The following is a 21,610-nucleotide window of genomic DNA, read 5'->3' as shown; positions in this document are numbered from 1 at the left end:
TTCATGGACAGGATATGAAGATGCACTAAGAGATTGGAAAGTGTCCAGTTTGGTTAGCTCTGAATTACATCTCTGTTTTTTTGCAGATGTTGTGGCTCTGTTAGCTTCATCAGGCAGTGACCTCCGATGTGCTCTGGGCAAGTCTGAGGCTGAATGTAAAGTGACGGGGATGAGCATCAGTACCTCCAATTCCAAGACCATGGTCCTGCGTCAGAAAAGGGTACACTGTCCCCTCTGGGTCAAGAAAGAAAGAAAGAAAGAGAGAGAAGGGGTGGGGGGGAGTTCTTGCCCCAAGTGGAAGAATTCAAATATCTTGTTCAGAAGTTGGGGTAAGATGGAGAGTGAAATTGACAGATAGATTTGGGCAGTGTCTGATGTTCTGTGGAAGCTATCAGACCATGGTGGTGAAGAGAGAGCTGAGCCAGAAGGCAAGGATCTCAATTTACCAGTTGATTTTGGGTTATACCGAAAGAACAAGGTCATGAATACAAGTAGTGGAAGTGAGATTCCTCCGTTGCATATCCAGACTTACACTCAGGGACAGGGTGAGAAGTTTGGAGGAGGGACTCCGAGTAGAGCCGCTGCTTCTTTGCATTGAAAGGAGCCAGCTGAGGTAGTTGTGGCATCTGCTGAGGATGCCCTCCTGGTCGTCCCCCTTGGGACGTCTTCCAGGCACATCCAACTGGAGGGTGCTCCGGAGAAGCGCTGGACACGCTGGAGGAATTACATCTCCAAGCTGTCTTAATGCCTCTGGATCCCCCAGGAGGCATTAGAGGACTTCAGCTGAGGATAGGGATGTTTGAGGTGAGTAGTTTAGTCAGGACAACCTGGACCCAGATAAATGGCAGAAAATGAATGATGTAAAAATAGAAACAAAATTAAGTAACTCACTTGAGAAGACCAAAGATGAAGGCATTGAGTCTCATGCTGTGGCTGGTCAGTTCCGAATACTGGCTGACCTTTGAGAACAGGCTGTGAAGAACACGTGTAGATGGACCTGATGGAGACAAACAAAGGACTTTATTACCCTTAAGCCCCAAAACCTGGCCAACTTCAGGTCCTAACTGTGTAGATTTTTACAGAAAATAAATTGATAAAATCTCCAACAACTTTTTCGTTTGAAAAATATTTGGTCACTTTCTTCAGCAGGAGGTACTATTTCATAAACTGATCTTAAAGTGCTTCTCATCAAACACAACAAACGCAAGTTTAAGGCCTTCATTCCATATCTTCACCTAGCTGTGTGGATGCCTCCACCAGGATCCACGGCTGACAGCGGCGCTGTCCTATGATCAGGTCCAGCACGTAGCCTTCAGACCATCCTGCAGAACCTCACGCAGAGCCGGACACAGGTACTTCAAGATCAGATGACCCACATTGGACTTACCCAGCTGTTCCCCAACTTTGCCTGAGAGTACAGAAGAGAAAAATGTAACAAGTTAAGCAAATAAAAAAAAAAGTGGCACATTTGTTTAAAGGCCTCCATATTCCAACAATTAGCACAGAACATAGGGACCTATTGGAGAAAGCAACTGAATTAGAGGAACTAAAATGTGCAATAGATAAAATGCAAAACACAAAAGCGCCAGGCCCAGATGGTTATACGGCTGAGTATTATAAGACTTTTAAGGAGCAGATTTCCCCTTTATTTTGCAAACACTGGAAGAAGCATTATCCAGGGGCTCTCTACCTCCATCATTTTATGAAGCCAGCATATCACTCATTCACAAGACGGGCAAAGATCCCTTGGAACCTGGATCATATAGACCTATAAGAATACTTAATGTAGATTATAAGATTTTTGCAAAACTTTTGGCGACAAGTCTAGAACATATACTTCCAACAATTACATCAAAGGATCTGACCAGTTTCATCAAAGATAGACACCTATTCTTTAATATAAGAAGATTATTGAATATTATTTATACAAAAAATGTGGAGAACCACGGAGCAGAATTGCTACTCTCTCGATGCAGAGAAGGCCTTTGACAGGGTCGAGTGGGATTATCTCTTCTCGGCCCTGTCAAAGTTTGGATTCGGCCCCAAATTTATATCTCTAGTAAAACTGTTATATATTGAACCCCAGGCATCAGTGCAGATCAATAGCATAAGCTCAAACTTTTTTCCCCTAGGCCGCTCTACTAGACAAGGGTGCCCCCTATCTCCAATGTTGTCCACGATAGTGATAGAGCCCCTGGCTATTGCTTTGAGAGCTGCTGATGGATATTCTGGAATTTTCAGAGTAATATGGAACACAAGGTATCACTATACGCTGACGATCTCTTATTATATATCAAATGGGAAGGAATCTCTACCAGTTATACTATCATATTGCAAAATTTTGGTATAATATCTGGCTATAAAATAAATTTTCTAAAAGTGTGTTATTCCCAATTAAGGGAATGGACCAGCAACATTCCAGCTTCATAAATTCATACCCATTCACAGTTTCTAACAAATTTAAATATCTAGGAATCATTATTACACAAGATTTTTCTAATCTTTTTAAACATAATATATCAAGTTTGATTGAGCTAATAAAATCAGATTTTGACAGATGGGTTAACCTTCCAGTTTCTTTAGCAGGACGAATTAATGTTGTGAGGATGAGTGTTTTACTAAATTTCTATTTGTATTTCAATGTTTACCGATTTTCATTTCAAAAACATTCTTCAAAAAATTAGACGGCTTGATTTCTCAATTCATTTGGAACAAGAAGACTCCTAGAATCAAGAAATCTTTTCTGCAGAGACCAAAAACACTCGGGGACATGGGGTTGCCTCGCTTTCAGTTATATTATTGGGCTTGTAATGTTCGTTCTTGTCTTTTTGGTGTGGTGCCGGGGGTCGACTGGGTTGAGATGGAAAATCATAGCTGTCACCCATCTTCACTGCGGGCACTGGTCTATTCTTCTGTTAAGACATCTATTTCGAAAGTGAAAAATGTAGTTCTTAATCATTCAGTAAAAATTTGGCGCCAGCTTAGGAGACACCTCGGTTGGAAGATGAGTTCAGTGCTCGCTCCAATATAATCATGAGTTTGCCCCAGGGCTTATAGGTACATCTTTTAAGCAATGGGAAACTAAAGGGATACACTGTGTTCGTGACCTTTTTATACAAGGAACTTTTGCTAATTTTGATCAACTAAAAGAGAAGTATAACATTAACAGGGGATTTTTTTAAATTTTACAAGTCCGCAGCTTTGTGAAGGAGATGTTTCCCTCAATTATTTTAAATGACCCACTGACAAAGGGCTCAATTTCTAAGGTCTATAATGATCTGTCAGATATGGAATATCTGCCCTCTCTAGGCCACCTGAAGGAAGCTTGGCAAAAGGTAAAGTGAATTATATTTGTGATAGGTGACCCGCCCCCACTCTCATTCTTTCTCTTTCTCTTTTTCTTCTCTTCTTTCTCTTTTCTCAACTATCTGTATTTTTTGTATTTGTTCCTAATTTTGTATGCGTCAAAAAAGAAAAAACCTTAATAAAGAGATTTAATAAAAGGAGTGAATCATATCACAAAAAAAAAAAAAAAAAAAAAGTGGCACATTTGGGTAAAAGAAGAAAACCTTTTAGGCTGAAATATAAAGACCCTGTTTTACAATCACTGCCAAATAAAATAAATACATTTTTAATTAATATAAAATAAAGAAATAGCTTAATAATCAATGCAAAAAAAAAGAAAAAATAATAAATTAATGTAAAATAAATAAATTCATAATCTATGTCAAATAATTTTTATTAGTGTAAAATATTTTATTAATGTGATATAGATAAATTGCTTGCAATGGATTCGGACACCACTACAGTTCTGTTGCTGTTTGATCTCAGTGTTGCGTTTCATACCGTGGATCATCATATTCTACTCAATAGGCTGGAGAATCATTTTAAGATTACTGTGTGTGCCCTTGCATGGTTGACGTCATACCTGACCAGTCATTCTCACTGTGTTTTGTACAGTAACACTACCTCTAACCTTAGTGACATGAAATCTGGGGTTCCACGGGGATCTGTCTTGGCCCCCTGCTTTTCTCCCTTTATATAGCACCCCTTGTGCACATATTACAGCGTTTTGGGATTACCTTTCACTGCTATGATGATGATACTCAGTTATACATGCTGATAAATGCTGGTAATTTCATCCACATAAATTCTTAGAAGACTGCCTTGCATCAGTGAAAAGCTGGATGTCTAGCAATTTCCTACTTTTAAAGTCTGACAAGACTGAAATTAGGGTTCTTGGTCCAGCGCGACATCTGCATCAAACTGACCACCTAACACTTAGCCCAGGCTTGTGTGACATACACATTGACAAAGTGAGGAACCGTGGGGTAATTTCTGATCCTACATTGTCCCTTGACCTCCACATTGAAGATATTACGAGGACTGCTTTCTTACACCTGCAAAATATAGCGAAGATTTGTCCCATCCTGTCTACGGCTGATGCTGAGACCCTGATTCACGCGTTTGTCTCTTCTAGATTGGACTACTGCAATGTTCTATTTTCTGGTTTACCGCAGTCCAGCATTAGGGTTCTCCAACTGGTTCAAAATGCTGCTGCCAGACTTTTGACAGGAAGCAGAAAGTTTTACCACATTACACCCATTTTGGCATCTCTTCACTGGCTTCCTGTCCCAGTGAGATCAGATTTTAAGATTCTGCTATTAACCTATAAAATTGTTCATGGACGAGCACCTTACTACTTAGTTGACCTAATTAAACCCTACGTACCGGCCCAAGCTCTGAGTTCTCAGGGTGCAGTACTTTGTGTCCCTATGGTGAATAAAAAGTCTGCGGGTCACAGAGCTTTCTCTTATCGTACCCCTGTTCTGTGGAATGATCTCACTGCGTCAATAAAACAGTCAGATTCTATAGAGACTTAAGACGCACGTATTTTCCCTTTGAATACCTAGCATGCCAGCATAGTATGTTACTATGTTTTCTACCCTTTTAAATTCATTTATTAGAAAACACATTGGGTCGCAGCCTCAACTTTACCTAAATTCTGGGTCTTTTAGTGAAGCTTTAGGGGTCGTGGCCTGCGATCACCTTAGTATTCCTTCTATTTAACTTGTTGCTTAATATTGACAAATTAAAATGTATTTGTTGTCTTTCTGGTGCCTGATTCTGTTTTTTTCCTCTCTGTTTGAGGTGCAGCTCCATCCAGAGGTGGGAATGGGTGTCTTATTTTGCAGGCCTCCCAAAATTTCCTGTATTTTGGTATTGTCAATTGTATCAGGAGCATATGGCCCAAGCAGAAGGTCACCCCTTTGAGTTTGGTCTGCTTGAATAAATGAATGAATGAACGTATCAAATATCAAATGTGGCAACTCCGAACAAACAGGAGCAGCTGAAAGGACAACAACAACAACATATATAAATATATATACTCATAACAACAATACAAAAGAAATGTGAACAAACAATACAAACCCAAGCACAACAACAAGAATGGTAAACCAAATTATTCAAACTATAATGGGTAAGTATATTATTTTGTAAAGCCTTTTAAAGCCAACTAGGGTAGCAAGTAATTTAATATTATCAAGACAATTATTCCAAGTATTAACACCTTTAACAGAAACACAATGACTTTTTAACAGTAGTTTGGCTCTTTAATTTCTCAAATAATAATTTCTCTCACATTGTAGCTGAAGTCCCTCATTTTAAACAGATCCTGGACATGTTGAGGCAAAGGTTTATTTTTGACTTTATACATAATTTGTACTGTGATGTAATCAACCAAGTCCCAGAATTTTAAAATTTGTAAACAAGCAAATAACGGATTCGTTGGCTCACGATATAGTTTTACTGATCATTCTTAGCTTTTGCCATGGAAGCTCTTTTGCCATGGAATTATTGGATTAGTATTAGTTCTATATGCATTTCCCCAAACCTCAACACAATATGTCATATATGGAACAAGTAATGTATGATATAAAATGGCTAAAGAATGTTGGGACAGGAAGTCTTGTGCTTTATGCAGAATTGCAATGACTTTTGACATTTTAGATTTAACATAATTAATGTGTTTTCCAGCTTAATTTATCATCAATATAAACACCAAGAAATTTCGCATCTGTTACAATTTCAATTTTGGTATCATGTAATAATAAGTTTCTGCTTAAGTTCCTGGACTTATTCCCAAATATGATACACTTAATTTTACCAAAATGAAGCAATAATTTGTTTGAATCGATCCATTGTTTAAATTTCTGTAATTCGTTCTCGATTGTGTCCAGGAGCTGTCCCAAATGATCTCCACTACAAAACACAGACATATCATCAGCAAATAAAATACAACTTATGGACGTGGAAACCAAACATATATCATTAATGTACAAAAGAAACAGCAATAGCCCAAGGACTGAACCCTGGGGCACCCCACATGTAACCTTCAAGAACTCAGAATCTGTTCCACCAATGTGGACACACTGATATTTATGCTGTAAGTACCTCGTATCCAATCATGTGCCAATCCCCTGATACCATATTTCTGTGATTTGTCCAATAGCAAAGTATTATCTATAGTAATAAATGCTTTCTGTAATTAAAAACAAAAACAAAACTACAGTATATTGCCTATTCTCAATCCTGTTGGAAATTTGTTCAAAGAAATCCATTACAGCCAATGAAGTATTGTAATTTTTTTCTAAAATCGTACTGCTCGCCAAGGATATGATGTTTAGCTAAGAAATCATTTAACCTCATTACAAATACCTTTTCCAAAATTTTAGACAATTGTGGTAAGAGGGAGATTGGCCTATAATTTGAAAAAAACATTGATGTCACCAGATTTGAACAGTGGTATCACTTTAGCTATTTTCATTTTGAAAGAAAATTTCCCAGTCAATAATGGCAAATTACAGATATACGTTAAAGGCTTAACAATACGATGTCTATTAGAAAAGTATACGACCTTATTATTTTTTTCAAAAACCATATGGATTGAATCACGTGTGATTGCGTCAGACAAGCTTGAACCCTCGTGCGCATGCGTGAGTTTTTCCACGCCTGTAGGTTGCGTCATTCGCCTGTGAGCAGGCTTTGAGTGAGGAGTGGTCCACCCCCTCGGCGGAGTTTTTGTCAGGAAATGGCGGAATGATTTGGGCTTTATCCGGGACGTCATCTGACTAGCACAGGAATTGTGAAAAAACGTGGACATCAGCACTTTTTCGGCACATTGAGACAGACGTGCGGAGGACGTCAGACGACATCCCGGATAAAACACAACGTCCAGTTTGGAAATGAACGGCACATTCCACTGTTACAGGAGTTTTTGTCATGGAAAAGGAGCGGAGGCTTCGCGCGTCGCGGCAGTGCCGCATGGCGCACAGCAACGCCGTGATGAAGCCTCATGGGACATGTTCTGGCATGTCCAGGCACATCCACAATTTCTCGGATAATCACTCGATGGAAAAACCACCGACATGTCAAAGCCGTCCTGTGAGACCAAAACGGAGGTGTTCCTTTGTCTCGCTCCATCAGCAAATCGGTCGTGACGCGCGAAGCCTCCGCTCGGCTTTCCATGACAAAATCTCTTGTTAAAAGGAAATCTGCCAGAAATGGCTGATGTCCAGCTCTTGTGATAACCAGAGAAAGTGCACACGACAGTCTCGCATCCACAGAGCCATCCGTTTAGAAATGATCCGGTGGTTTGTGGCTCTCGATGGCGGCACGGAGCACGGCGCGCCGAGCGTCCTTAAAGCCATCCTTAAAGCTGTAGTAACAGTCCTTATTCTCTGTGAAGCCCGTAAAATTTTCACCGAAAGCCAGATAAATTTTTCGAATGGTTTCCAGCTGCCAGTCTCTAACAGTTTCTGAAAAAATTCTGATGGAAAAAAAGCCCAAATCATTCGGCCATTTCCTGACAATGAAAATCCGCCGAGGGGGTGGACCACTCCTCACTCAAAGCCTGCTCACAGGCGAATGACGCAACCGACAGGCTTGGAAAAACTCACGCATGCGCACAAGGGTTCAAGCTTGTCTGACGCAATCACACGTGATTCAAATCTATATGGTTTTTGAAAAAAATAAGGTCGGATACTTTTCTAATAGACCTCGTACAATCAATAATATTGTTAAACAAAAACATATCAAAATTGTCACTATCAGTTTTTTTTCCCTTACGTTTCTGAACTATGTCAAAAATTTATTTTTCATCTGTTCCTTTAATGAACATTGAATCCAGAACTGTTTTAATTGTTTTGCTGTAATCCAAGAGCATGTTTTAGAAGATACAATTGAATTTGCTAAATTTTTTACCCACGTTAACAAAATAACCATTAAAATGATCTGCTATAGGTCAAGCTCATACCTTTACATCCGGGTCTCGACTGGTGCCAAAGTGCGCCACAATCAGGTCAACCGCCATGTTCACGGCCTTCACCAGAGCTAAGACAACAAGGATGGCAAGGATGGGGTTCGGGTGGGGGGATAAGTATTTCAATTAATCCTCGCTTTCATGTTTTACTTTTTCATGAGCGTTCTTTAAACTGACTCTGCAAATTTTAAAGCATGTTATTCCAAGATGTCCCCAAAACCCTCTTACTGTACCACTCAGCATTCATTTTTGTGGTTACATGTTACGGTTATAACATAGTAGGTAACATAGGTAGTGATCAAACCATTACTTAAAAAATCTAATCTTGACCCTAGTGTATTGAAGAATTATAGACCGATATCAAATGTCATTTTGTTCTAAAATCCTGGAAAAAGTGGTCTCGCGACAGCTCGTGGACTACCTCACTGAGAAATCTTTTTGAGCCACTGCAGTCTGCTTTTAGAAAATTTCACTCCACAGAGACAGCACTTACTAAAGTAGTGAATGACCTTTTGCGAGCAATGGACTCGGATATCACTACGGTCCTGGTGCTGCTGGATCTTAGTGCTGCATTTGACACTGTGGATACCATATTCTACTCAACAGGCTGGAGAATCACTTTGGGATTACTGGAACTGCTCTTGCATGGTTGACGTCGTACCTGTCCAGTCGTTCCTACTGTGTATTGTGTAATGGAACCTCTTCCGATCGTAGAGACATGAAGTTTGGGGTTCCTCAGGGATCCGTTTTAGGCCCCTTGCTTTTTTCTCTTTATGTAGCACCCCTGGGGAATATACTGCGGCGTTTTGGGATTCCCTTTCATTGCTATGCTGATGACACTCAATTGTATATGCCAATAACTGCTGGTAATCTTACTCACATAAAATCCTTGGAAGATTGTCTTGCCTCAGTAAGAAGTTGGATGTCTAGTAACTTCCTACTTTTAAATTCTGATAAGACTGAAGTTATGGTTTTTGGTCCAGCGAGATATCGGCATCAATTTGATCTGCTAGCATTTAGCTTAGGTCCGTGTTTATACATCATACGGATAAAGTGAGGAACCTTGGAGTAATTTTTGATCCTGCGTTGTCCTTTGATCTCCACATTAGAGACATTACAAGGACTGCCTTCTTCCATTTGCGAAATATAGCGAGGATTCGTCCTATTCTGTCTTTGGCTGATGCTGAGACTTTGATTCATGCGTTTGTCTCTTCTAGATTGGACTCTTGTAATGCTCTATTCTCTGGCTTACCGCAGTCCAGGATCAGGGGTCTTCAATTGGTTCAGAATGCTGCTGCCAGACTTTTGACACGGAGCAGAAAGTTTGACCACATTACGCCAATCTGGCGTCCCTGCACTGGCTTCCTGTTTCTGCAAGAGCGATTTTAAAGTACTGATTTTAGTATTATAAAATTGTCATGGACTTGCCCCTCCCTATCTGGCTGACTTGATAAGCCCCTATGTACCAGCTCGGGCCCTGCGTTCTCAGGGTGCAGGACCTCTGTGTGTTCCCAGGGTGAATAAAAAGTCTGCCGGTCACAGAGCTTTTTCCTATCGTGCCCCAGCTCTGTGGACGATCTGCCGGCACACATTCGGCAGTCGGACACTGTGGAGACCTTTAAATCACGTTTAAAGACTCGTTTATTTTCCTGTTTTATCATTAGTGTTATGATGTGTTTTTAATCTTGTATTCTTTTACTGCTGTCTTTCTTTATGGTTGTTTTTATTGTGTTTTAAATTTTTAATTGTTTTTTATGTTGTGAAGCGCCTTGGGACGATTTTGTCGTGAAATTGGCGCTATATAAATTAATAAATTTGAAATTTGAATTTGAAATAACAATCATCTCCTGAAGGGGTGCACTTCTTTACCTTTGCCTGACCCTCAAAAGCACTTAAAAGCTGATTTTACAACCTTCATCACAAATCTAAACACACCAATCGCATCACAGTCGGGGTTCAGGTATGTTTATACTGGCCAATGGAAATATCTGGATTTTAATATACAATCTGTTTATCCCCCCTCAAATAAACTTTCTTTTTTTAACCTTCTATGATCATTTAGGTTATTTTTGTTTTGTTGTGGCAGCACTGCTTCATATGAGATCCTGCTGTCAATCACTTGTGCACAAACGGTACATGCACACGCTTACCTCTTTTCTGCTTCAGGTCAACGGAGATGTGAGACTTGAGGACGATGAGGAGGGCATCCGGGGAGAGGCAGAACTCTTCTGGGGGCTTCTCAGTCAGGGAGAAATACTCGGGCAGCAGCTCGCTGCAGCTCTGCTGGCTCACTGGAGACAAAGAAAGACATGGATTCTAAAAGAAGACGAAGCATCAGAGAACATCCAGAAGCAGTCAGTGACATTTCAGGGTACAAACAGAGAACAACCTCCGAAGGAGAACCTTCACAAAGACCTACAGGGGTCAAAACAGAACAGGTTTCCTGTCAAGTCCCAAATATAAAACAGTTTGGACAAAAAAAAAGAAAAAGTTTGGAAACATGATTTGTTGGTTCTGTTCTCACTGACAGGAACTTGTCCAAGGCTGAGACTTTTGGTTCTTAGATGAGTGTGCTGTGACAGGTTAACCCAGTCGAGCAGCAGGGAGCTTCTTTTCATTTTCATTAACATCACATCAACAAACAAACAATAAAACTATGAGCACCATGGAGCCGCCTCAGTGCATCGCCACAGGGTGCTGATGGGAATCAAACACATTGCGTCTGGCAGGTCGTAGTCCTCCGGACTTTCGGGCTCCAGAACAACCAGAGAACCTCTCCACTCCAGAGGGTTCCGGCGACGGTACTCTCGCCATTTCAGAGCCTGAGGGGAGAGGTGGTGCACTGATCGGGGGGATGGTGAGTGAGATGAAAGGTGGAAGAAGGAGAAGTGGAGGTGCAAAAAAAAAGCGTAGTAGTGGAGAATGAAGGGAATGTGAAAAGAGTCAAGGGAGGGGCAGGAGAAAAGAAATATCAAAGGATGAAGGGCAAGAAGGAAAGAGAAAAAACAGTAGTAAGACACAAAAGCTTTGCTTAGTTTGGAAAGTAAAGTGCCACTAAGTCCTGTTACCACAACACAGGCTCTGACCACCACAGAAATCAAATCATGGAGAGGATTTGTTAAGACTGGCCCACTGGCAGTAAAAATCAGATTTACGTGCACATCCAGTGTGAATCTGATCTCCGTGTTGCAAATCTGAATCAAAAATCCCATAAAACCTGTTTTTTCAAAATGTGAATTTTCATCCCTCTGTAAAAAAAACAAACAAAATTGCTCCAAAAAGAAAGAACAAAATGTTTGACATGAGGTGCACTTACAGGAGATGCAGAGGATGTTGAAAAGGATGAAAAAGTAATTTTTAATATAGTTCACAAAATTAGGGAAAAAAAAAACACTGATCGATAGCTTTGATTAAGAACATTATTGACTGTATTATCAAACCACTAACATACGAGGTCTATTAGAAAAGTATCCGACCTTATTATTTTTTTCAAAAACCATATGGATTTGAATCACGTGTGATTACATCAGACATGCTTGAACCCTCGTGGGCATGCAAGAGTTTTTTCATGCCTGTCGGTTACGGCATTCGCCTGTGGGCAGTCTTTGAATGAGGAGTCGTCCACCCTCTCGTCGATTTTTCATTGTTTAGGAATGGCTCAGAGACTGCTGCTTTGTTTGATCAAATTTTTTTCAAACCTGTAAGGCACAACTGAGTGGACACCATTCGATAAATTCAGCTGGTTTTCGGTAAAAATTTTAACGGCTGATGAGAGATTTTGGTCTGGTAGTGTCGCTTTAAGGACGGCCCACGGCGCCTGACGGCGATCTGCGCTTCGAGGCGGCAGCGTCTCGCCGTTGCAAGTTGAAAACTTCCACATTTCAGGCTCTGTTGACCCAGTAAGTCGGCAGAGAACAGAGAACTTTCAGAAGAAGTCGGCATGAGGAGTTTATTCAGACATTCCATTGTTAACGGACATTTTGTAATGAAAGAACGTGCGGGCAGAGTCGCATGTCGGGCCGGACCCGACCGCGGGGGGTCGCGACAGGAAAAACACCTCCATTGGAAACCTTAATGGGCAAGTTGGAACATGCCCAAGCTGTTAAACAATTTCTCAGTTACTCACTTGTTGAAAGCCATCAAAAGCTGCTGAATTTTACAAATGGTTTTCAACACGGAGGTGTTTTTCCTGTCGCGGCGCACACAGATTCACCGAGTCGTCACGGAAACGACTCGGCGAATTTGCGCGCACGTCTTTCATTACAAAATGTCCTTAACAGTGGAATGTCCGCATAAAGTCCTCATGCCGGCCTCTTCTGAATCTTCTCTGTTCTCTCACGGCGTCCTGGGTCAACAGAGCCTTAAATTAGGATGTTTTCAGGTCGAAACAGGCCGACGACGGCACCTGGAAGCGCTGCGCGACGTCCCAATCTGTGGGAAGTCCTTACAGTGACAGAAACACCCCATAATCTCTCATCAGCCATTTTCACCGAAAACCATCTTAATTTCTTGAATAATGTCCACTCGGATATTCCTCACAGGTCCAGAAAAATTTTTTGATAAAGCAACGCACGCCGTCTCGAGCAGCGTGTGAAACAAAGGAATTCAGCCGAGAGGGCGGGACCACATCTCACTCAAGGCCTGCCCACAGGGAAATGACGTCACCGACACGCATGAAAAAACTCACGCATGCGCACGAGGGTTCAAGCATGATTGGTGTAATCGCACGTCATTCAAATCCATATAGCTTTTTTAAAAAATAAAAAGGTAGGATACTTTTCTGATAGACCTCGTATTGAGTCCAAAATATCAAAGTTATTGCTATCTTGTACAAAGTACAATACTTTCTCCCCCATCATCTGTTGGTTTCATTGTATCACTCATTACTTGTCCATCATATGACTTATTGCATTGAAGTTTGGGGAAATACATATAAAACAAATACCAATAAAACTTGGCTGATTATTTTACAATCAGGGTTGGGTAGGATTACTTTGAAATGTAATCCAAAAATAATCAGATTACAAGTAATCCAAATGTATGTACATACATACATGTAATCCACATGTATTCTTTCAAACTAATCCTACCCAACCTTGTTTACAATACAGATAATGTATAAAGTTAGAAATGGACTCTTGCCTCATCTTGTCCAGGAGCTGTTTAAAATGAAAGTCCACTCATAATTTGCATGGAACTTTGGCATTTGATAGAAGAAAGATTCGAACTACTGCTAAAGGTCATTGCGTTTCGATAAATCAAATCAAATCAATTTTATTTATATAGCACCAAATCACAACAACAGTTGCCCCAAGGCGCTTTATATTGCAAGGCAAAAGCCATATAATAATTACAGAAAAACCCCAACAGTCAAAACGACCCCCTATGAGCAAGCACTTGGCGACAGTGGGAAGGAAAAACTCTCTTTTAACAGGAAGAAACCTCCAGCAGAACCAGGCTCAGGGAGGGGCAGTCCTCTGCTGGGACTGGTTGGGGCTGAGGGGAGATAATCAGGAAAAAGACATGCTGTGGAAGACAGCAGAGATCAATCACTAATGATTAAATGCAGAGTGGTGCATACAGAGCAAAAAGAGAAAGAAACACTCAGTGCATCATGGGAACCCCCCAGCAGTCTAAGTCTATAGCAGCATAACTAAGGGATGGTTCAGGGTCACCTGATCCAACCCTAACTATAAGCTTTAGCAAAAAGTAAAGTTTTAAGCTTAATCTTAAAAGTAGAGAGGGTGTCTGTCTCCCTGATCCGAATTGGGAGCTGGTTCCACAGGAGAGGAGCCTGATAAAAAGGGCAAAAGGGTGTTAGAGTGTGGAATGATTGTTTAGATTGTATTAAGTTATCTAGTACACTGGCTTGTTTTAAAAGACTGTATAAAAATAATATATTAACTTGTTATAGTTTGAGTAATTAAGTAAATTGCTTGTGTGGCTATTTTTTTGTTTGTTTGTCTGCTGTATTACTTTGTTTCACTGCATTACATTACTGACTGGCATTTGTTTTTCGTGTTTATTTTTTGTTTGTACACAGAAACTGATGTACAGGGTGGGCGTTTATAAGCTTCTGCCCACACCCTTTCAGCCGCACTAAATTGGTAAACTGAGATTTGTTCTATATGTTTTAATTTTTGTTTTCTCTTGACTTGTTTTGTAAATGAGATTTTGTTTGTGCGTGCTGAATAAACCATTCATTCATTCGTTCATTCATTCATTGTTCACTCAGACTTGTCAGAGGGGACACATCTTTTGTATTTGGGACATACTGTGAAACAACGCAACACAAATGCAGTATGGTGTAAATAGCTACACGTGACTGCTGCATGAGATGTGCATGCCTGACATGATGCAACCATGATGCTCGTAGTGTGTTCTAAAGTTTAGACGATGCGCCAGTATTCCCCTCCCCCCCCAATAAATAAGCCCTCCATGCTTGCTCCCACTCTGCTCATATGACATAGCACCCTGGTGGGTGCTATGTCATTGTTATAGCGACTGATGTAGATTAGCTGGAAAACGAGGACTGTCACACAGACACACAGATCCGATCTGGTCACTTGCTATGTACAGTGGGGCAAAAAAGTATTTAGTCAGTCCCTGATTGTGCAAGTTCTCCTACTTAGAAACATGAGAGAGGTCTGTAATTTTCAACATCGGTCCACTTCAACTACAACCCCTGGCAAAAATTATGGAATCACCGGCCTCAGAAGATGTTCAATCAGTTGTTTAATTTTGTAGAAAAAAAAGCAGATCACAGACATGACACAAAACTAAAGTCATTTCAAATGGCAACTTTCTGGCTTTAAGAAACACTATAAGAAATCAGGAAAAAAATTGTGGCAGTCAGTTACGGTTAAGCAGAGGGGAAAAAAATATGGAATCACTCAATTCTGAGGAAAAAAATTATGGAATCATGAAAAACAAAAGAACACTCCAACACATCACTAGTATTTTGTTGCACCACCTCTGGCTTTTATAACAGCTTGCAGTCTCTGAGGCATGGACTTATTGAGTGACAAACATTACTCTTCATCAATCTGGCTCCAACTTTATCTGATTGCTGTTGCCAGATCAGCTTTGCAGGTTGGAGCCTTGTCATGGACCATTTTCTTCAACTTCCACCAAAGATTTTCAATTGGATTAAGATCCGGACTATTTGCAGGCCATGACATTGACCCTATGTGTCTTTTTGCAAGGAATATTTTCACAGTTTTTGCTCTATGGCAAGATGCATTATCATCTTGAAAAATGATTTCATCATCCCCAAACATCCTTTCAATTGATGGGATAAGAAAAGTGTCCAAAATATCACGTAAACTTGTGCATTTATTGATGATGTAATGACAGCCATCTCCCCAGTGCCTTTACCTGACATGCAGCCCCATATCATCAATGATTGTGGAAATTTACATGTTCTCTTCAGGCAGTCATCTTTACAAATCTCATTGGAACGGCACCAAACAAAAGTTCCAGCATCATCACCTTGCCTAATGCAGATTCGAGATTCATCACTGAATATGACTTTCATCCAGTCATCCACAGTCCACGATTGCTTTTCCTTAGCCCATTGTAACCTTGTTTTTTTCTGTTTAGGTGTTAATGATGGCTTTCGTTTAGCTTTTCTGTATGTAAATCCCATTTCCTTTAGGCGGTTTCTTACTGTTCGGTCACAGACGTTGACTCCAGTTTCCTCCCATTCGTTCCTCATTTGTTTTGTTGTGCATTTTCGATTTTTGAGACATATTGCTTTAAGTTCTCTGTCTTGACGCTTTGATGTCTTCCTTGGTCTACCAGTATGTTTGCCATTAACAACCTTCCCATGTTGTTTGTATTTGGTCCAGAGTTTAGACACAGCTGACTGTGAACAACCAACATCTTTTGCAACATTGTGTGATGATTTACCCTCTTAAGAGTTTGATAATCCTCTCCTTTGTTTCAATTGACATCTCTTGTGTTGGAGCCATGATTCATGTCAGTTCACTTGGTGCAACAGCTCTCCAAGGTGTGATCACTCCTTTTTAGATGCAGACTAACGAGCAGATCTGATTTGATGCAGGTGTTAGTTTTGGGGATGAAAATTTACAGGGTGATTCCATAATTTATTCCTCAGAATTGAGTGAGTCCATATTTTTTCCCTCTGCTTGGTCTAAAATGGTAACCGTTACTGACTGCCTAATTTTTTTTTTCCTGATTTCTTATAGTGTGTTCTTAAAGCCAGATAGTTGCCATTTGAAATGACTTTAGTTTTGTGTCATGTCTGTGATCTGCTTTTTTTCTACAAAATTAAACAACTGAATGAACATCCTCCGAGGCCGGTGATTCCATAATTTTGCCAGGGGTTGTATGAGAGACAAAATGAGAAAAAAAAAATCCAGAAAATCACATTGTAGGATTTTTAAAGAATTTATTTGTAAATTATGGTGGAAAATAAGTATTTGGTCAGCCACAAACAAGCAAGATTTCTGGCTCTCACAGACCTGTAACTTCTTATTTAAGAAGCTCTTCTGTCCTCCACCTGTTACCTGTATTAATGGCATCTGTTGGAACTCATTATCTGTATAAAAGACACCTATCCACAGCATCAAAGAGTCAGACTCCAAACTCAACCATGGCCAAGACCTATGAACTGTCGAAGGACACCAGGAAGAAAATTGTAGACGTGCACCAGGCTGGGAAGAGTGAATCTACAATAGTCAAGCAGGTTGGTGTGAATAAATCAACTGTGGGAGCAACTGTAAGAAAATGGAAGACATACAAGACCACTGATAATCTCCCTCAATCTGGGGCTCCACACAAGATGTCATCCCGTGGGGTCAAAATGATCATGAGAACGGTGAACAAAAATCCCAGAACTACACGGAAGGACCTGATGAATGACCTGCAGAGAGCTGGGACCAAAGTAACAAAGGCTACACACTACACAGAGACGGACAGTGCAGTGCCAGGCGTGTCCCCCTGCTTAAGCCTGTATGTGTCCAGGCCCAAATGAAGTTTGCCAGAGAGCATACGGATGATCCAGAAGAGGATTGGGAGAATATCATGTGGTCCGATGAAACAAAAATAGAACATTTTGGTAAAAACTCAACTCGTCGTGTTTGGAGGAATGAAGAATGCTGAGTTGTATTCCAAGAACACCATATCTACTGTGAAGCATGGGGGTGGAAACATGCTTTGGGGCTGTTTTTCTGCAAAGGGGACAGGACGACTCATCCGTGTAAAGAGAAGAATGAACGTGGCCATGCATCGTGAGATTTTAAGCCAAAACCTCCTTCCATCAGTGAGAGCATTGAAGATGCAACGTGGCTGGGTCTTCCAGCATGACAATGATCTTAAACACACCGCTCGGGCAACAAAGGAGTGGCTCCGTAAAAAGCATTTCAAGGTCCTGGAGTGGCCAAGCCAGTCTCCAGATGTCAACCCAATAGAAAATTTGTTGAAGGAGTTGAAAGTCCATGTTGCCCAGCAACAGCCCCAAAACATCTCTGCTCTAGAGGAGATCTGCATGGAGAAATGGACCAAAATACCAGCTGCAGTGTGTGCAAACCTGGTGAAGACTTACAGGAAATGTTTGACCTCTGTCATTGCCAACAAAGATTATGTTACACAGTATTGAGTTGAACTTTTGTTATTGACCAAATACTTATTTTCCATCATAATTTACAAATAAATTCTTTAAAAATCCTACAATGTGATTTCCTGGATTTTTTTCTCATTTTGTCTCTCACAGTTGAAGTGTACCTATGTTGAAAATTACAGACCTCTCTCATCTTTCTAAGTAGGAGAACTTGCACAATCATGGACTGACTAAATACTTTTTTGCCCCACTGTATAATGTGGACTGTCAATCAGTGAGATCAGATTGAATCAGATACACAATAAAACTAATCTGAACTGGCAATTTGAAGAAAGCCTTTGACTCTCTGAAGTCATTGTGATAGAAGGTGCTTCAACTTTCTGCCATCTTGAGGCAATCCTGGGCATTCTTTGACATTCAAGTTCAGAAGATGACTGAATTGGTAGTGCCTGATGGTGTTGTGCTACATAATGGTGGTTCTTGGTTCAATCATGATGATTCATTGTCTATGTTTTAATAAGGTCACGGTGCTGTTACAAGACGCGGGGAAGATTCATCATTCATCAACTCAGCTATGACACATTCATGGATAGTGGTGGTCAAAATTGTGTGTGGCAACTAGTCTTAAAATACAATTTCAAGCTAATAAAACTCTATGATGCCGTTTGCTTTATATTTATGTTTTCAGTTGCTGACAGCAATTTTTCCAGAATATTCTTCTGTACAAGAGCTCAGTCGTGACAAAAGGATGAAATGAACGTTGCAGAAGATTTAACGCTTACTGGCGGTCAGCAATGTGGCATTCATACTCAGACTGAAGACAAATATGACCTCCGTCAGCCAATTCAAGTATCACCAGGTCACAATATGCATATCCAGAAGGTTATGTGTTCATTCTAAAAACCATCAAGTGGTGGTTTCTGACAACAGAAGTTGGACATTACACAGTGAGGGTTCCTTTATGTCTGTGTGACAAACCTTTCATTAAAAACAAAGCTGAACAAAAATGTGTATTGCATTAAATCTACTACAGTCCTCAGAATTAAGTATTAAATTTAGTTGTGCATCTACTTAAAGATGTTTTATTTCAAAGTGCACGTGACAGTGTTTGTAATCATCTGAGGTTTTCCCTTATATGCATTTGAAGGTTTTATCTGTTTTTTCTTCCCATTTTTAAAAACCAGTGGACATTTATCAGAGGCATTCTAAGCACTTTTCTTTGAACACAGTTGTTGATTTGTACCGTTGTGGCTTCGGGTTCCGGGCCCTTTGCTTCCATCCCTGTGCTTTGCTGAGTCAATGCATCCCAGGAGGCTCAGTGTGTCGCTGTGCAGAGTTCCTCGGTGGAAGCACTGACCCTGCACCGGCGGCGGCACCATCACCTTCTTCACCCCCAGTGAAGGGGGCAGCGGGGTAGGGGGCAGCGCCGTGCTTTGTTTTGTGGCTGGCGGGGAATGCAGGGGGCCGAGGCCCACAGAGAGTGGACAGGAGACACTGTGTGCAGGCTGAGGGCTCGGGGTACAGGTAGAGCAGGTCCCGGAGCTCGGTGCCCCTTGGAGGCGAACTGGAGAATAGCTGCCCAGAGGTGAGGGTCGTACAGATCCGGGAGGAGGCGCTGCCGCAGTGTGACCTGCCTGATACTTGTGCACATTTTTATCCACATCTTCACTCTCCTCCTCTTCTGAACCACCAGAACCAGAACGGGCCTGCATCCCAGAGATGTAACCTGAGAGCAGCGGCAGCACAGGTTTGGGCTGTGGGGGCTTGGAGGCAAACTGGTGGTGGAAGGTGAAGGGCTGGATGGGCAGAGTGGTGGGCCGCTGGTCTTTGCTGTATCGGATCACCACCGGGCAGCTGTCTGAGGAGCTGCAGAGACCACCTGGAAGAACACAAGAAGAAGGGTGGAGAAGAAAGTAAATATGGAGAGAAAAGATAAAAAGGTCAGCGCAGGTTGACTTTGTAAAGTTACCTTCTTCAGTTCCCAAAGCATGAAAATTAGATTAAAACCGCCCAGAGAGCAGAACGACTCATCATAATTTTCTAAATGTGATAAAATCAAAACACACCTGACTCATGGGAAGAGATTCCAGCAGAACACAGACACACAAGAAGACTTTGATTAGCAGCATATGACTTCAGATTTAACAAGTTAGAACTCAAACCAAACATAAAAGTGCCAAGTCATGATTCAGAGTATAGCAGCTTGTACCACACACACACACACACACACACACACACACACACACACACACACACACACACACACACACACACACACACACACACACACACACACACACACACACACACACACACACCACACACACACACACACACACACGATAAACCTGAAGGCCCCAGCAGACACCAACGAAATGCTTTTTCTCCACACCTCTTCTCTGTGTGTGATGTATTGCGCAAGCTGTTTGTCACCCTGAGCCCCGCCCACCATGTTTCTGTTGGAGCTGGGTGCAGTGACACCTCTCTGCCACCAGGGGCAATGTTTACTTCCCATGTGAGTATGATGAGGGGAATCAGAGCTCTCACAATTTTTGAATCTTCCCCATCAAGAAGTTTTGTTTTTAACCGATTCTCAAGAGTGGCTCGCTGCATGTAAGTGAGAGCATGCATGCTGCAGGCACAGCGTGCGTGCCCTGGTCCTAATTCCATCCCCCACGGAGACCATCAGCTCCAAACCACCAGCACCTCCTCCCATTCCCCAAGTGGGATCTACTCCCACATAGAGGATGACATTTTTCGGGAATTCCCGTGGGTCACGTGATTCCTGCAGGATTCCCGCGGGATGGGAGTCAAAATTTTATCTATCCTGTGATTGGGATGGGACGGGAATAAAAATGAATGGGAGCGGGCAGGAGCAGAAATGCCAAAAATAGATGATGATTTTCATCTATTTAAAACAACCAAAACGCGTTCATACCGGGCGTGATCAGACGCTACAAATTTGCGGGGGTCGCGTGGCGACGGACGCGCCTCCTTCGCCCGTTGTGTCGCTCTGCTTTTGCTGCGAAAATTCGCCCTGGTGCGTCATCAAATAGGAGGAGCTTCCATTCCTCTCGCCGGCTCCGGTTGTCAGTCAAGTTAACATGACGGACCTTGATCACACGGAGCGAGTTGTTGTGAAAAGCTCCCAATACAGAGAGTATCATTATTTCCTGCAGGAGCTGAGTCTGGATGACGGCTGCTTTCAGTGGTCCTTCCGCCTCTGCAGGACCCAACTTGAGGACCAACTGTCCTGTTCACGCGCGCACATGTAAACAATAAAAAAATAAAAATAAAAAAAGAAACTCCGCTGCTTGCTGCAGCTCGCTCTTCCACCAAAAAACTGTCATAATTGTGTTTAGAAACCAGTCACCATTTGTTTTATTATACATCTGTGTAGTTAATTAATAAAATATTCTCCACAGACGATTCGCTCGCGCGCGCACGTAAAATACAGAGAGAAAGAAACTCCACTACTTGCTGTGGTGCTGCTGCTCGCTCCAAAATTCTGTCATAATTGTGAAATAAAGGACAAAAGAGACAAGTCCTGCTCACAGGCTGCTACCAGATACAGGACATGTTCACATCTTCAGTCAAACTCCAGACATTTCCACGTCACTACATATTCAGTCCCTGATTGATCATCACGGCGCGAGACATACGGGAGTGGGATGGGAGTGGGACTGATTTTGAGTGGGAGCGGG

At 41.6% G+C, this 21,610-nt stretch overlaps 1 protein-coding gene across 1 annotated transcript; it reads right to left on the bottom strand.

Moving 5' to 3' along the window:
• Positions 1-8,311: 8,311 nt before the first annotated feature.
• LOC117506114 (iporin-like) lies at positions 8,312-20,167 on the bottom strand. Its single transcript, XM_034165623.1, has 4 exons — positions 19,973-20,167; positions 19,150-19,785; positions 10,474-10,614; positions 8,312-8,394 (listed from the first exon to the last, which is right to left on the bottom strand). Exons 1-4 carry the CDS (start codon positions 20,073-20,075, stop codon positions 8,312-8,314), a joined length of 963 nt encoding a protein of 320 aa, XP_034021514.1. The 5' UTR covers positions 20,076-20,167.
• Between the last annotated feature and the right edge of the window lie 1,443 nt (positions 20,168-21,610).

The sequence above is a fragment of the Thalassophryne amazonica genome, unplaced genomic scaffold, assembly GCF_902500255.1.
Source record: "Thalassophryne amazonica unplaced genomic scaffold, fThaAma1.1, whole genome shotgun sequence".
In the NCBI taxonomy this organism is placed as follows: Eukaryota; Metazoa; Chordata; class Actinopteri; order Batrachoidiformes; family Batrachoididae; genus Thalassophryne; species Thalassophryne amazonica.
This window is presented reverse-complemented; position numbering and strand designations above follow the sequence as displayed.

Bases quoted from the DNA above. Each gene is read 5' to 3' on its own strand.
- LOC117506114 (XM_034165623.1), bottom strand. From the start codon at position 20,075: ATGTTTGGTTTGAGTTCTAACTTGTTAAATCTGAAGTCATATGCTGCT. The intron at 19,786-19,972 runs GTGTGTTTTGAT...GTGTTCTTCCAG, and splicing joins AATCTCTTCCCATGAGTCAG to GTGGTCTCTGCAGCTCCTCA. The intron at 10,615-19,149 runs GTACAAATCAAC...CTTTGTCTCCAG, and splicing joins CGGAACCCGAAGCCACAACG to TGAGCCAGCAGAGCTGCAGC.